The sequence below is a fragment of the Sceloporus undulatus genome, chromosome 4 (assembly GCF_019175285.1).
Source record: "Sceloporus undulatus isolate JIND9_A2432 ecotype Alabama chromosome 4, SceUnd_v1.1, whole genome shotgun sequence".
Classification (NCBI taxonomy): Eukaryota; Metazoa; Chordata; class Lepidosauria; order Squamata; family Phrynosomatidae; genus Sceloporus; species Sceloporus undulatus.
In genome coordinates, this window is record NC_056525.1 from 11897337 (window position 1) to 11913405 (window position 16069).

Consider the following 16069-nt stretch of genomic DNA (forward strand, 5'->3'; position numbering starts at 1 on the left):
TTTTCTGGTTTCACGGGGGATACTGGAGGTGATTCTGCAAAGTCTGGGAGTATGCAGGGGGTCCCAGAAGGCTGCAAGCAGCCATTGAGGTGCACTATGCTCCAGTCCTTCAGTTCACTGATGTTGGTTATGTGAATTAATGGTGGGGATCCAATGAGAAGTGGGTTATGGCTTGTAGAGGACACTGATTTAAGAACTTTCCAATCCATTCTAGTTTATGATTCAGTGGAGAAAATGATACATTATAGTCAGTTGCTCCAAGAGGACAATTTAAGAAAGCATTGCCTTGGCTGCCATCTAGTGGCATTATGGAAGCAGTGGAAAAAGGTTATTAATTCTAAACCTACTAGGGATGTAAATATTTGAGCGTTTCATCTTCTCAGGGGAGGACACATAATTTGGTTGGTTTTCAGATTGTCTGGAGGTTGTGTTTCCTCACCAGTTTCCCTATTCTGTCTGTGACTCCTTTGATGTATGGTAAAAATACCTTCCGTTTGGCTATTGTAGTTTGAATTCATTACTTCAGGTTCTATTCTCTAAAGCAGGAGAAAACCAGCTTGCTCCATCCTCAATATGGCACCTGTTCAAATATTTAAACAGCATGATCATATCACCTCTTAACTGCGTCTTCTCCAAGCTAAATATACCAAGCTACCTATATCGCTTCTCCCAGGGCATGGTTTCCAAACCCTTCACCCTCCTCTGGACACACTTGATTGTCACTGATCTTTACAATAAACCCACCAATGAACACATTACCTGGATTGAAGATCCTGTTATCCCAACCATCTTAAAAGAGTATTGACTGGTACCCTATTAGTTATGAGGTATTCATATTTACAATGATTGCACCATTGCTGCAACTGCAAATGCCCCTCAATACCCAGCTACCTAAGTTTCTCTCCATAAGGCATGGTTTCCAGACCCTTCACCATTTTGGTCACCCTCCTCTGGACACACTCTAGCTTGTCAACATCCTTTTTAAATAGCAGTGCTTAGAACTGGGCACGGTATTTCAGGTGAGGCCTGAACAAAGCAGAAGAGAGTGGCACTATTACTTCCCTCCATCAGACACTATGGCGGGTTACACACCGCCATTAAAGTATGGAGTCAGTCCATACTAGGGTTAGGAATGTGCGGTGCTTCTGCACCCCCCTAACCCTAGTACGGACTGAGTCCGTACAAAATGGCGGCCCCCCTTCCACATGGGGGCCGCCATGACGACGTCATGACCGCGCTGCCTCTATACGGGGTGGCGCGAATGTGATGTCGTCGGTCCACGCCAGGGCGCTTAGTGTGCCCTTTCTGCGGACCAGGAAGGAGCTCTGTTTCGGAGCTCCTTCCTGGTTTGCGGCGCCACTTTGCTTTGCTGGGTGCAGCCTTCAGACGGCTGTGCCCAGCGAAGCAAGGGAGAAAGCGGCCCCTTTCTCCTTCTCCCCGCCGCTGCGGGGTGTCCTTGGGGCTTGAAGCCCCAAAGACACCCCTTTTCAGCCTGAAAAGCGGCGGATCGGGGCCTCAGTGGCTGCCGTTCTAGCAGCTGAGGCCCCGATACACCGGGGAAAGGGGCGGGTACAACCCGCCCCAAATGGGTGGTCTGTAACCCGCCTATACCTCTATTGATGCAGCCTAGAATCAAAATGGCCTTTTAAGCTGCTTTGGATAGTTCTTCCTCATGTTTAAGTGGAATTTTTTGAAAGTAATCTTTTAATTGGATTGATGGTTTAAATCTTTAAAAACTTTTGCATCACATTTTGTTACTGCTATTTTGTTTTAACTTATATTGTAAGCTGCTTTGGGTCTCATTTTGGGAGAAACATGAAATATATGTTTATCATCAAACACACAAATTTTGTGGTCCCCAAAGCCCACGCTGGTCTCCTGAATCTGATATTCACCCCAAGACCAGGCCAAATGTGCAGTGTGCAAAAACACACATACTCCCCAATCCCACCCAGAACCCACTCCGTTTGGTCCAAAATCCTTTGGGGGAGTTGTGAAATGGTGTAAAGAAGCGAATGCAGATCAGATGTGATATGATGGTAGTTTTGGCTACCATTTTGACCAGGAAGAGGAGGAATTTTTGCACACTCTCTGGCAGATGTAGACCGTGCCCACAATTCATCCTGATAAAATCCATAGGACTTGAGGGCCAGAGAACCAGCTTAGAGGCACATATGTTGCAGGAGCACACTTGCTCAGCAACCTACAGTGTGTCCACTTTGCATTTAGAACACCTGCCTCTTGTCACATTTTTAGTTGTCCAGGGAACTTTCGGTGTAATCCAACATCCCCTTGCACAGTGTAAATATCCATATGTAGAGATACTCTATACCAGAACTGGGCAACCTTCCCATGCAATGTATAGTACAATCATCCTCAATGTTCCTGTATGTGCAATTTCACTTCTACTGCTATCAACAAAATATGACTGTTGTGTTATAGAGAATAATTTGTGTGTAGTGTTGACAGTCTGGTATAGTGGCTTGAGAATTGGACTACTACTCTTGAGAGCAGGTTTTGATTCTAAGTTCAGCCATGAAACCTTGGGCAAGTCATTCTTTCAGCCTCAGGGGAAGGCAATGGCATACCTCCTCTGAACAAATCTTGCCAAGGAAAGCCTAAGTCAGAAATGAAGGCATATAACAATAAAAACAAAGTATGACATACATATGGATATATCCCTAATAGGATGCCAGCCAAAATGAGCTGGATTTTCAGGGAAGGTAGAGCTTAAATACCCTAAAAGCATCAGATCCTGTCTGATCTTGGAAGTTAACCAGGGTCACTCCTGGTTAGTAGTTGGATGGGAGATTACCAATAAATACCAGGTGCTGTAGGCTATATTTCAGAGGAAGGAACTGGCAAAAGCACCTCTGATGATTCCTTGCCATAGAAAACCCTGTGCAATTAATGAGGTCTCTATAAATCAACAGGTGACTTGAGAGCACTTACACACTCATAAATGAATAGTGGCAAATGTGCTGGAGGAAAGCTTTTCCATTCCTAAAGGACATCAAGATTGCAAAAGACATTTAGTCCCCCACCCCGTTAACTAAATTTAAAAAAATCATTCAGATTTTTGCATGTATCTAAAAAGTTTCTTTGCAGAATAGAGCAAGCAAACATTGCATAGATCCATATTTCTTTTACATGTTCCCCATGTCAATAAAACAAAAGAAAAAAAGGTGACAGCATGACAATTCACAATAAAAAAAATCCAATCTGTACAGTACATCAGGGGAGCGGCGGGGGGAAGCATCCATCTTAAAACCATAGGACTAATGCACATTGTGGCTGCAGGTGTGGCTTTGTTTACATTCTGGGAAAGGGAACCTCAAATGGCAAACTGAAAATAGATTGGTCAGAAATGTGGATGAGGCAGGACATTCAAGCTTCAATTGGACACCATTGTGTAGAAATCTCATGGCACATTCTCTTATACTTCCATTGTAAAGTAATATGAACCTATCCCAGTGGTATGTACTGCATAAACAAAGGGCTTGGCCCTGATGGAGGAAAGTCAAAAGAATGCTGTATGCATCCCAACCATAGAAAGAAAATGTGGAAGATGCTTCCCTATATAACTTTGCATATTGTTAAGGTGGAAGCACTAGGTATGTGCTTTGCAATTCAGATTATTAACCTGAATAGGGGAGGCTGTTTAAACTTCAATTTGTCTAGACAAAACTCTGTATGTTTTAAGTAGAGATGGTTAAATCATCAGGACTTCAAAACTATAGGGATTTTAATCTGTGGACCCAGACACAAAATCATCGGAAACAACTGTTCCATTTTGAAGCAGCCTTTTAGGGAGTCAGGCAAGTTTATCTCATCTCCTGGTGTCTTGGCTTTCTAACAGAAGATGCCACCAAAGACTGAACTGTGGACCTTTTGCATACAAAACACATATTTTGTCATTCAACCACAGTTCCATTGTAATATTCAAACACAAATCATATTTGCACCCCAACCAAAACCCAACCAGCCCCATTTAATTGCATATGGAAAGGTAGCATTTTAAAGGAAAAGTCTGGCCTGCCTTTTGTAGTGCCATGCTAGTTTTCTATGAGAAGGTAGTTTTAAAAAAATAATCAGGAGTATCCAAATATATCTTTTAACTCCTGCAAACTGGAGGAGTATAAGCCAAGAAAAGAATTACTGTGTAACTCTGCTGATTGGGACAACTCAGTCAGAACAATCGATCAATCCCATTCAAAGAACAAATGGAGTAAAAATTAGAAAAAGCAATCCCTCTCTCATAAATTCACACACAAACACATATTTTTTTGGCAATTTTGTGGGACAAAAGAAGTCAGAAGCTCTCATTTTCTCTCCAAAAGCTGAGCATATCTTAAAACTGGCTTTGTCCCTTATTTTTTTAAAAAATAAACTTCATTGTGGTTTTGGTCCTGCAACAAACAATTCCTGTCATGTTCCTCTTTAAAACCTTTCCCAGAGAGGACAAGTCATTGAGTTTATGTGGCTTATGTGCACAAGTATACTTGCCTTCACATTCTGCTTTTTTCACTTGAAATTTCATAGGTGGATTGTATTATTTAATAAAACATGGATTTAAGATCATAACCCACCCCAGGACTTGAGGGGTTTTTCAGCAGACTGGTGATGCCCTTTCAATGCTAATGGGAAGCTCATTGGGGTTATGTGATGGCAGCAGCAATGGTCTCCTATTCACCCCGGGCCTGACATTTTAATCATTCTCAGTGGCACAGAGCAATAGCAGCTTAGTGCCTTTGCAAAAGAGGAATTCAGAGAAACATCAGCAATGGAGGTCTTGCCAAGATCCCAAGGTAGCCTGTTTGTTAATTTCGGGCCTGTTTAAGTTCCACTCTGTTACAAAAGTGGAATACTTCTTTGGTAATGTTTGGTAACCTACAATCTAGAATAAAGCACAGGCCATGAACTACATGTGGCCTCTGGGCCTGTTTTGTGGCCCCCAGGGCCTCGCTTCTTCTTTTTCTTTTCTTTTTGGTAAAAAACCTGAAAGTAAACCAGATGTGATTTCTGGTTACTTTTTATTTTGAAAATAAAGTCCCTTCTGGGTCTAAAAATATCCCAGGAGGGCCTAAAACATGGCAAAAATGCCCCCCCCCCCAAAGGCCCCCAAAGTGCACGGGGGGGCGCTGGGGGAAAATATTGGTAGTGGGGGGGGTGTGTGTGTGTTGGTATGTCTTCCCAAGGGAGCCATTGCTCCCCCAGTTGCCCACTTCTGTGCTAGAAGACTGCAAAGTGTATCAATACAACTGCAGAAATGTGACAGGAGGGGATGTGTTCAAAGCGTCTCCTTGTCCCAACAGCCATACAATCTGAGCCTGAAAAGAGTTCAAATTCTGCAGCCCATTGTTGTTGTTAGCTGTCTTTGAGTTGACCTTGACTCCGGGTGTCCCTCTGAATGAGACATCTCTAAGACCCTCTATTTTCAATCTCTCTGCTCAAGTGCTGCAGGTTCAGGCCTGTGACCTCTCTGAGTCTAGCCACATGCCAAGAGTCTTCCTCTCTTTCTACTGCCTTCTACCTTTTCTAGAACCATTGTCTTTTCTAATGACTTCTCATGATGTGGCTAAAGTAAGACAGCCTCAATTTAGTCACCTTCACTTCCAAGGAGAGCTCAGGCTTGATCTGTTCTAGGACCCATTTATTTGTCTTTTTGGCTGTCCACAGGATCCTCAGCACTCTTCCCCAGCACAACTCAAATGACTTGGTTTTCTTTATATATGCTTTCTTCCTTATCCATCTCTCACATCCTTCTATGGTAATGGGGAATATAATGGCTTAGATGGTTCTAACTCTAGTGTTTTGTGTATCTTTATACTTTAGGATCTTGACTAGTTCTTTCACAGCTGCCCTTCCTATTCCTAGTCATCTGATTTCTTGACTGCAGTGTCTGTTTTAATTAATGGTTGGTCCAAGATATGGAGAATCTTTTAACAATTTTGATTCCCTCATTATCTAGGCTGAATTTATGTAGATGCTCCATGGCCATTATTTTTGTTTTCTTTCCATTCAGTAGTAAGCCTTTGCACTTTCTTCTTTAATTTTTCCTAGTAATTTTTCCAAGTCCATTGTTTCTGCTAGTAGTATGGTATCTTCTGAATATTTTAAATTGTTGATGTTCCTTCCTCCTCCTCCTGAGTCTAAACCCGCCCTTCGTATATTTTCTGCATACAAGTTGAACAAATAGAGTGAAAGAATGCAGCCTTGCCTGACTCTTTTGCAAACTGGGAACCTTTCTGTTTTTCATATTCTGTTCAAACAGTGGCCCATTACACACACACTATGGTATGAGCTATGTCACATATAGAGGTGAGCCAGAGTACCATGTTATGATATATTGCAGAGGTAATAAAATGATTCTCACTGAAATAGGATACCCTTTGTAATTACCAAAATGAACCTAGCCATTTGGGCAACTAGTAGAAGACTAGTAGATGTTATGTTTCATGCTGAGCTGTTCAGAAGAATTTACCCTTCCATGAGATGCTTTCTTTGCTTCTAGGTGAGCATTATATTCTAGGTGAGCCACTACATGAATGAGCACTAAAGGAAGAAAAATCAAAGCAAGAGGCAAAGTATAGGAAGAAGAAGAAGAATAGAAAATTTGTGCTGTCAAGAGGCCTGCCGAAGATAAGGGTTAACTGACAAATGCACGGACATCACTTGATAAGTTGTAATTCAGTGACTCACACAGCTGAATTATAAATGGCTTCCTTTGAAAATGATGGTGCTTGAAGTGGTGTGGAAAACTGAATTGTGGTATTTCTCCTGTGGTGACTGATTCACATATGCACGTCACCAAGAACCTTGCAGCCATTGAGGGATGATGAACAGGAAGGAAAAGGAGCAAGACACAAGAAAGGCCTCTGATTTTCTGGCTAGGAGCAGCAATAGGCCAGACAAATCTCACTTATACTACAAAAAGTCAACTTGAATACATGGCCCACAACAGGTGTTTTGTCTTAAGTGATTTGTACAGGAATGGTCTGAAGCTATGTTTAGCCCTTCTTTAAATAAATTAAATTAACACTGTGATGTCAGTAAAGTTGATGCTACAAACCTTTGTGATATTCTGAGGTCCCGTAGAAATGCAGTCTCTAAAATATACCCCTCACTTGGGCCAAGGAGGAAAAACACAATCCCATGCCCTATCGATACTGCCATCTCGACTGTTCTGAAAGATGGTGGTGCTCCATTTTTTAAAAATGACAACACCCACATGGAGAAAAGCCATCAAGATGGTGGCAGGAGTTTTTCTCTGAGATCCTCCCAACTCCATTTGTCTTCACAGGAAAAGGCCTCAAAGATCTTCGCAACACCACATTTCAAGGTGGAAAGGCAAGTGCACAAGTGTTGCAGTGTGCTTTTTCTCCACAGAAAAGACTACAATTATACCAAAACTGCATTAAATTACTCACCCTGAAAATTGTGTATGTGTATGAACAAAAATAAAATAATATCAATCATTAACAGGAAGAGACTAATACATATTTTGACACAGTATCTTGTTTGGAAGTCACTTGTCACATCCAAAGTGCTATACATTGTCTTGAGACTGATGAGGACATTTGCTCTTCTGGAGGTCACAGTTGCCATTTTCAGATGTGTTGGAACTGCCTGGGATGGATTCTGGTGGAGGAGGTTTGTAGAGCAGGCAGGAAAGTAGAAAAAACAAAGATCCCATCACCTGTAATAATAGGAATTGTTATTGTGAGAACCACTCTCTGTGCTTTTCCTTCTCCCTCTCCATCCCATTTCCCTGGTATGTAAACAAATAACTTCATTTATATACCACTTCATACCAAACTATCAGTGTCTAAGCGGTTTACAATTGTAAGCTAATTGCCTCTAACAATCAGGGAACTCATTTTAGCAACCTCGGAAGGATGCAAGTCTGAGTCGAGCTTGAGCCCTTTTGCTGGTATTGAACGCGCAACCTTATGGTTTTGAGTGAGTGGCTGCAGTACAGGCATTTAACCACTGCACCTCTACCTCTATAGAAGCTGGACAGAATGAAGCCAGAAAGGTCCCTAGGCCAAGGTAGCTAAAATGATGAGGCAGAAAGATAATTTTGGATTACCTTGTATATAAGGCCAGCAATCAGGGTGTATCGACTCATGGCAAAATTCTGGTAGACAAAGCAAGATCCTTGTTCACCACATTGGTTCTGCCAGAGGAGACATGACTTGTCAATCATTGATCCAAAGGCAATTGGTCCTGGAATGCCACCTAGACAAGAGACAGTAATGAGAGATATCTGTTGCCAATATATATAATTATATAATCTTGTCCAACTACTTCAAACAACTTTACAGTATTTGGAAATTTTGGCCCTGTAGAACTCAGTGGAATCTTCCCAGTTGCAATCCCTGGCATTAGATTTGTTCCAAAAGTTTCCATCATAGGCAGTTAGGTCAAGCTTCAGTGATTAAATGTAAATAATAATTGGGGAAGTCTTAAAACAGACAATACCTGCTGGGATCATTTTCCTATATTTTTCAAAGCACCAGTCCCAGTATTATTGTTTTATATGCAAACACGTACACTCCCTTGAATAACAGCATAATTTATATTCCTTGAGTGAATAAAAGCCTTCAGTCTGTTCATCAACACAGGGATCTCTGTACAGCCTTTTAAAACAGCTAGACTTTAGAATGAAATCTTGCTAACATTTTGTCCTGATCTGTAAGTTCAACCATCTATGGTGATCCCCAAGGCATCATCCTTCTAAGAGCGGCAGAAGGTACATATTTATGTTCTGCTGAGCATGGAAAGATAGGCCTGAATCCTACTGGTTAGTTCTCCCTATGGTAGACCCACTGAGTCAATTGTTGAATAATAAGTCAATATGTAGATCAAGGGTGAGCAAATCTATGGCAGCAGGGGCCAATTTTCCCACTCAGAGCCCCTATGGGCCACATTAGTGCGATCAGTAGGGCAGGCCATTGGAGATGAGTGTGTGTGTGGGGGGGGGGGGGGGGGAACCATTCTTTGGCCATGTCTACATGGGTCATTAAAACTGGTTCCTCTCCTCGCTGTAACCTGTCCACACAGGGCAGGACCAAAGCCTCAACTTGAATGTGGGCTGTCTTCAAGTTCCACAGCAAATCCAGGCCATCCCTGCCTTAAAGCAATTAAAAAATACCCACACTCACAAAAAGCCGTACCTTTTGCTTCAGATCGTCCAGGAAAATCCGTAGCATTCTGCAGTGACTCTGAGGGTTATTCTCACTGGCAGGATGAATCGCTTCATGATTCACTCCTGCCCTGGTTTGGAAAGCGATTTCAATAGACCCCGAGTTCTCATTATGAAAAGTTTATTTTCCTTACCCTGTGAGATTGGTTTTTATTTTTAGGCAATTGTGGTTCCCACTGACAGCACCACTTTAAACTCCCCTGTCAATCATCTGACATACGCCCGGCGTGGAAATGGGGGGGGGGATGGAGGCTTGAAAGAGTGTGTTCTGAGGCTGAGAGAGTGTGACAAGGGGATGGCAATGGAGCAAGGCAAGGCTGGGAAGGGCTGGGGGCTGGGGAAGGACATTGCCAGGTGGGAAGGGAGAAGAGGAGGAGGAGGAACAGGATGGAAATGGAGGGCGCCGGGACCCAGGGAGGCCTGTGAGAAGGAGACAGGGCATGTTTTCTTTTCTTTCTTTTCTTCTCTTTTTTTTGTAAATACAATAAGCGCTTAATGACAGAGTGGTTGAGCACCTTTGCAAGTAGTGCTAAACCATTCTGTAACTTCATTGCTTAGTTTTATTTTTTTAAAAAGGAACCAAACATCACACCAATAATGACAAAACACCACTGGGGGGGGGGATGACAAATCCCCAAAAATGGGGAGGGATGGGATGGTAAACACCCCTCTGGATAGTCCCTCCCCTCCAGAATACTGCAATTCCGATCTTTCATTCCCACTTGAAGCTCGACAAGCTTGGAATCGCGTTTTTTCAAAAGAACCTCTTTTTAGCTGGTGTCTGGAAAAAACAGTTCTTTTGCCTTTGCCTCACTCATCATGACAGAGTCGATCACATTGCGATAGGACCGGTTTCAAATGGAAACTAGGGTCATTTAATTCACTCAGCAATCTGATTCTTTTTATAGTGGGAATGGGACCTGAATGGCTTTACAGAGTTGTTCACTGTGCCATCTACTGCCGCCTTTTGAGGTCACCCGATGCTCAGTGATGAATCGACGAACCCATTTTTACCTCAGAGGGAACAGATTTCACCAGTGCCAGCAGTGCTAAGTGGCACAGTGGGATGTATGTACAGACAGCTGTCTGGTATCACTGCAAAATGTGCAGTAATGGGGAGAATTTGCGGCAGCTTTGGGGGCAAAATATTCCTGAGTATTCTGTCCAGTATAGACCCATTCTGACCTGAGTCCGGAGACAGGAATAAGACTCAATAAGGACAAAAACACTTTTAAAGCCAAATTGAACCCGGTCTCCAGAGTCATAGTCCAAAGCTGAAACCATTACACCATGCTGGTACTCCTATAACATACCAAAGTGAATATACCTAAAGCTTTCTTTGGGTTCATTTAAAATTTGCCTGGCTTCTCTGAAACACACTTTGAGCAATTGTTCTGAACCAATCTGAGGATTGTCTCAAGAGTCCTATTTTTTCTGCTTCCAAGAAAACAATGGAAATATGATTACTAAGGGAGTGGAAAATAGTGGAATTAAAATCATAATCATGGGGTGGCTATTGTATGGAGTGTGTGTTATATGGGGTGTTTGTTGTAGTTATTGGTTTTTTTTAAACATATGTAATTTTAGACTGTTTTTATTTTGATGTTTTAATTGTTTTAAAATTTTATTGTAAAGTTTTTAAAAATTGATTATTTGTGAGCTGCCTGGGCCCCTTTCTGGGAGAAAGGTGGCATAAAAATGAAATAAAGACATAGCTAGATAAAAGGCAGCAGCCATAGAATACCTATAGGGAGGAACCTTTATCAAATGCATGTTTTAGCCAAAGTGTTTGTTCTGGTTTGGGAAGGGTGATGTGTGCCGGCCCTCACTCCTGAATATCTGACTAACTGGCTTAATTGAGAAACGTGGTGCTACTATGAACTGAAGCCTTTTATGCCAGTGGTTTACTATGGTCCTACACCCTCTTGAGAAGGTGGGTCTTTGCACTGCTCCAGTTTTTAGAACACATTCACAAGCTACACAATTGATGGTCTAATTTTGATGGTGTACTGTACCTAGAGTCCTGACTACAATCCCTGGATCCTAGAGCAAAGGACCGTTGCCTGTCAGGAACACACCTAGAACACATAAAATAACATTTAGGAATGATGGCTGGCAGAACAACCTGTGATAATTTCATAGTGCAATAGTCTTCTATTATATAATTTCATTAAATTGTAGACCTCAAATTGGTGGCTCATGCTATGGAACTCCAAATCTTCTCTAGGGTTTAGATAGCTTTAAAGGAACTACCAAAAAGATTCAACACTTATAGAGCTTCTTCACAGTTCAAACAAAACCCAAAGCAGATTCACTGGCCACCTATATGGAGGCCATCAGCCAACACCTCATATGTGGTTCATGTCACATATTCAAATGCATCTAAAATAAATTAAACTCACATAGGAAAACTTATACACACTAGATCATTATGCCAGTTTCCTGTAAGAACAGACACACAATTAATAGTCAGACAGGTACTCAGAATTGTCAAGTTGTCCTTTTTCAAACTACACAGAAGTGACAGTACCCATCTGATTGCTAGATCTCTCTGGTCATAGATATATTTATTTCTTTAAAAAAACAACACAAAGCCCAGTGCTAGTAAAAAGCACTGCTAGGCGCTGGGTTTCCAGTGAGAATAGTGGATCTCAGACTTGTGTATCTGCTATTTGAGGAGGAAGATGGCTAACCCCACAGAATGGGAATTTTGCTTACTTTATGATCCTAGGAGCCACCATCCACAGGGACTCACTTTCAACAGATTCACTTTCCAGTTTTTGGTTCTCATCCTTTGCACAACCATTGCACATGTTCACTATATCGCACGTGGACATGTCGTGTTAACTATCATTAAGGCAAGTTTGGCTATGGTAACCCTATGAATGAGAAACCTCCAAGTCCACTAACATTAACAACCCTGTTCGAGTCTTGCAGACTCAGAGCTGTTGCTTCCTTGATTGAGACTATCCACCTGTCTCGTCCCCTTTCTTGTACTGCTCCTTCTACCTTATCAAGCATTATTGCCTTCTCTAATGTCTTGTCATGACATTCCAAACTATGGATGGTCTCTGTTTATATTGTTTGTGCCTGTCTAGGGAGAGTTCAAGCTTGCTTTTCTCTTGGATTCATGAATTTGTCTTTTTGGCAGTCCATGGTATTGCAGAACCAGCCTCCAACAACACATTTCAAAAGAGTGACTCTTTTCCCATCAGCTTTCTCCTTACCCAGCTTTCACAATCATCAGGGGCATTCATAGGGGAGTGCAGGGGATGTGGACACAACCGGGTGACACCTCAGAGGGAGGTGATCACCTTCTACAGTGGTCACTCCCTCCGTATGAAGAGACACACTCTGCTGCCCCTCCCCAGGCACAGAACTTCTATTGGCTGTGGCTGCTGGGTGGGATGGTGTGCTGCTGTCTCCCAGAAGCCCCTTCCCCAATGGGGATGGCTGCTGGGTGAGAAAGGGTGTTACCTCCCTTTCTTGCTCTCTCGCAGTTGCCCCAGAATTCGAACTGGCTACTGAGAGGCAGCAGCACCTCGCGAACTAGTGACCACTGGTGGGGTGTGGGGTGCCTTTTGGATCTGGCATGGCTGCTGACTTTCAATCCCACCCCTACATGCACGGAGCAAAATGCACCCCAGCAATGTGTATGTGATCAACCCCAGCTGGGATGCATTTTTGCTCTGGTGTGTTTTTGGGGTTGAATCCCAGCAACCAAACAAGCAGTGTCCCTGGGTTTTCAATCCCTCTCTCTCTCACACACACAGCAAAATTGCCTCCCCTATGACTTGGGCAAGTCACACACTTTCAGCCTCAGAGGAGGGCAATGGTAAACCGTTTCTGAACAAATCTTGCAAAAAAAACTCCATGATAGGTTTGCCTTAGGGTTGCCATAAATCAGAAATGATGAAGGCACAACACACACAGAGGGACAAACACACATGATTTATGGAAACCCTGTCATAGGTTTTTTCTTGGCAAGATTTTTCAGAGACGTTTAATATCAGAGCCTTGGCAATAATCTTTGAAAAACTATGGAGAACAGGAGAAAGTCCCAGCAGACTGGGGAGGGCAAAACGTTGTCCCCTTCTTCAAAAAGGGGAAGAAAGAGGATCCCAACAATTATCGTCCAGTTAGTCTGACATCAATACCAGGAAAATTCTAGAGCAGATCATTAAACAGAGAATCTGTGAACATCTAGAAGGCAATGCCATAACACAAAAAGTCAACATGGGTTTCAGAGAAACAAGTAATGCCAGACAAATCTAATTCTTTCTTTGTATAAAATTACCAGCTGGTAGATGAAGGGAATGCTGTGGATATAGTATATCTTGATTTCACTAAGGCCTTTGCAAAGTTCCCCATGACATTCTTGCAAACAAGCTTGTAAAATGTGGGCTAGACAAGGCAACTGTTAAGTGGATTTGTAACTGGTTGACCGGACGAACCCAAGGGGCAAATGGCACCTTTTCATCCTGGAGAGAAGTGACCAGTGGGGTCCCACGGGCTCTGTCCTGGGCCCAGTGCATTCAACTTTTATCATGACCTGGATGACAGAATTGGGAGCATACTTATCAAATTGCAGATGACACCAAATTAGGAGGAATAGCTAATACCCCAGAGACAGGATCAAGATTGAAAATGACCTGATAGACTAGAAAGCTGGGCCAAAGCTAACAAAATGAAATTCAACACGGAGAAATGTAAGGTATTGCACTTAGGGCGGAAAAATAAAATGCACAGATATAGGATGGGTGACACTGGCTGGAATGAAACTACGTGTGAAAGGGATCTAGGAGTCCAAGTAGACCACAGTTGAACATGAGTCAACAGTGCGATGCGGCAGCTAAAGGCCAATGCATTTTGGGCTGCATCAATAGAAGTATAGTGTCAAGATCAAGGAAGTAACAGTGCCACTTTTTCTGCTCTGGTCAGGCCCCACCTGGAATATTGTGTCCAGTTCTGGGCGCCACAATTCAAAAGGACATTGAGAACTGGAGCGTGTCCAAGAGGGGCGACTAAATGGTGAAAGGTCTGGAAACCATGCCCTATGAGGAACGACTTAGGGAGCTGGGGATGTTTAGCCTGGAGAAAAGAAGGTTAAGAGGTGATATGATAGCCCTGTTTAAATATTTGAAGGGATGTCATATTGAGGAGGGAGCAAGCTTGTTTTCTGCTGCCAGAGACTAGGACCCAGAGCAATGGATGCAAGCTGCAGGAAAAGAGATCCACCTCAACATTAGGAGGAATTCCTGACAGTAGGGCTTTTGACAGTGGAACACACTTCCTAGGAGTGTGTGATTCTCCCTCTTGGAGGTCTTCAAACGGAGGCTGGATGGCCATCTGTCGGGGATGCTTTGATCTGGATTCCTGCATGGCAGGGGGTTGGACTGGATGGCCCTTGCGGTCTCTTCCAACTCTATGATTCTATGATTTTCTCTAAAAGCTGAGTGAGTGACTTGCCCAAAGTCACCCAATGTGTTTCCATGGCTGAGTAGGGATACAAACCCTTGCTCCTGGAATTCAACCAATGCCAAGCCAATACACCACATGGCTCTCATTTTCAATCTAGTTTCATATAACATTTGCAAAAAGCTGGTGTTACTAGATAAAATCATGCTTGTGAAAGAAAAGCATTTTAAAAGGCATCTGCTTTTATGCAGAATCTTACATTCAGTCTTGCAAGAGGACGATGGGAGGAGGTCTATGGGGGTGTGTGACACCATCAATTACGCACCAGGTAACACGACCATAGTGACAATCATACACAGAAATAAGAAATACAATGTTTCTGACTTTAGTATTCAGCAACATTGACTTGTAGCCAGTGCTAAATGGAATGTAAGTAAAGTGCACATAATGTGCTGTCAGCACAGTGGAGTGGTATAGTGGTTCAGGGACAAGCAAATCATTCTTTTCTGACATGTTTTGAGGAGTTAAGTGTGATTCCTCTGGTACCGTAAAGTAGCTGTCAGAGCAGGAATACTGCTTAGGAATGTGAAGAGAATGACAACAAAGATGAAAAGCAAAAGAAGGGTCCTTCTCTCGCATGAAGATGAACATTTCCCCGCGGTAGCCAAACCAGATGAAGGGGGAGCAGGCCCCAAAATGCAGCGCATTCATGGTAAACCTTAGAAAGCAAACAGCAACACGTACCAATTTAGAAGAAGCCCATGGATACCTACAGATTTCTGTGGATCAAACACGGATCTAAAAAACAATGCAATCAAAATGCTGTCTAGTAAAGCACTCTAGATAATCAGCTATGGAGGAAAGAAAATACAATATAAAAATCCCCAGGATGCTGAAAATGGCACAAAATATTTCCTCCTACAGCAGGGAACTACAGTCACATTTGGTCACTGCATATAAGGATGAAGTAATCAGGGTTTTACACCTATTGTTCATTCTTCCCTCCCTGATAGGGGACTTTTGATTTATTTGGTGATTTTAAACACTAGTGGACCTCCTACTATACTCACACAAACAAACACCAAACAAACAAAAAGCAATAACAATTTTTTATGTCCCAAAATACCTCTAAGGGATGTGGGACCCACCAAGTTTTACCAGGGTCCTGGGCCATTTTAGGACCAGAGAGGACATTTATTAAAGGAAGTGACTCAGTGGTCACTACCGGTTCACTTCCTGATTTTAAAAAAAGCATGACATGGAAGCCACTGCTATAATTGATTTTTATGTTAATTAAAATTTGGTTAAATATCAACTTGACTTTGGCAATGGCAAGTATAAGAAGGGGGGGGGTGGAAGCTCTCCTCAGAACACACCTTTTTCCCACTCTCATGAGTGGTTGATACTGTTTGCAGCCAGCATGGCAGGGCGAGTAATACATAA

General features: G+C 42.6%; 1 protein-coding gene across 2 annotated transcripts in view; it reads right to left on the reverse strand.

The window, feature by feature from the left end:
- Positions 1 to 6172: 6172 nt before the first annotated feature.
- SLCO4A1 (solute carrier organic anion transporter family member 4A1) overlaps positions 6173 to 16069 on the reverse strand; it is an 83208-nt gene continuing 73311 nt past the window's right edge. For both annotated transcript variants that reach the window (XM_042461253.1, XM_042461254.1), the window contains exons 11-12: positions 8093 to 8241; positions 6173 to 7699 (exon numbers count right to left, since the gene is read on the reverse strand). In XM_042461253.1, coding sequence (XP_042317187.1) covers positions 7550 to 7699; positions 8093 to 8241 — 299 coding nt within the window. In that variant the 3' untranslated portion in view covers positions 6173 to 7549. The remainder of the gene's footprint in view (positions 7700 to 8092; positions 8242 to 16069) is intronic.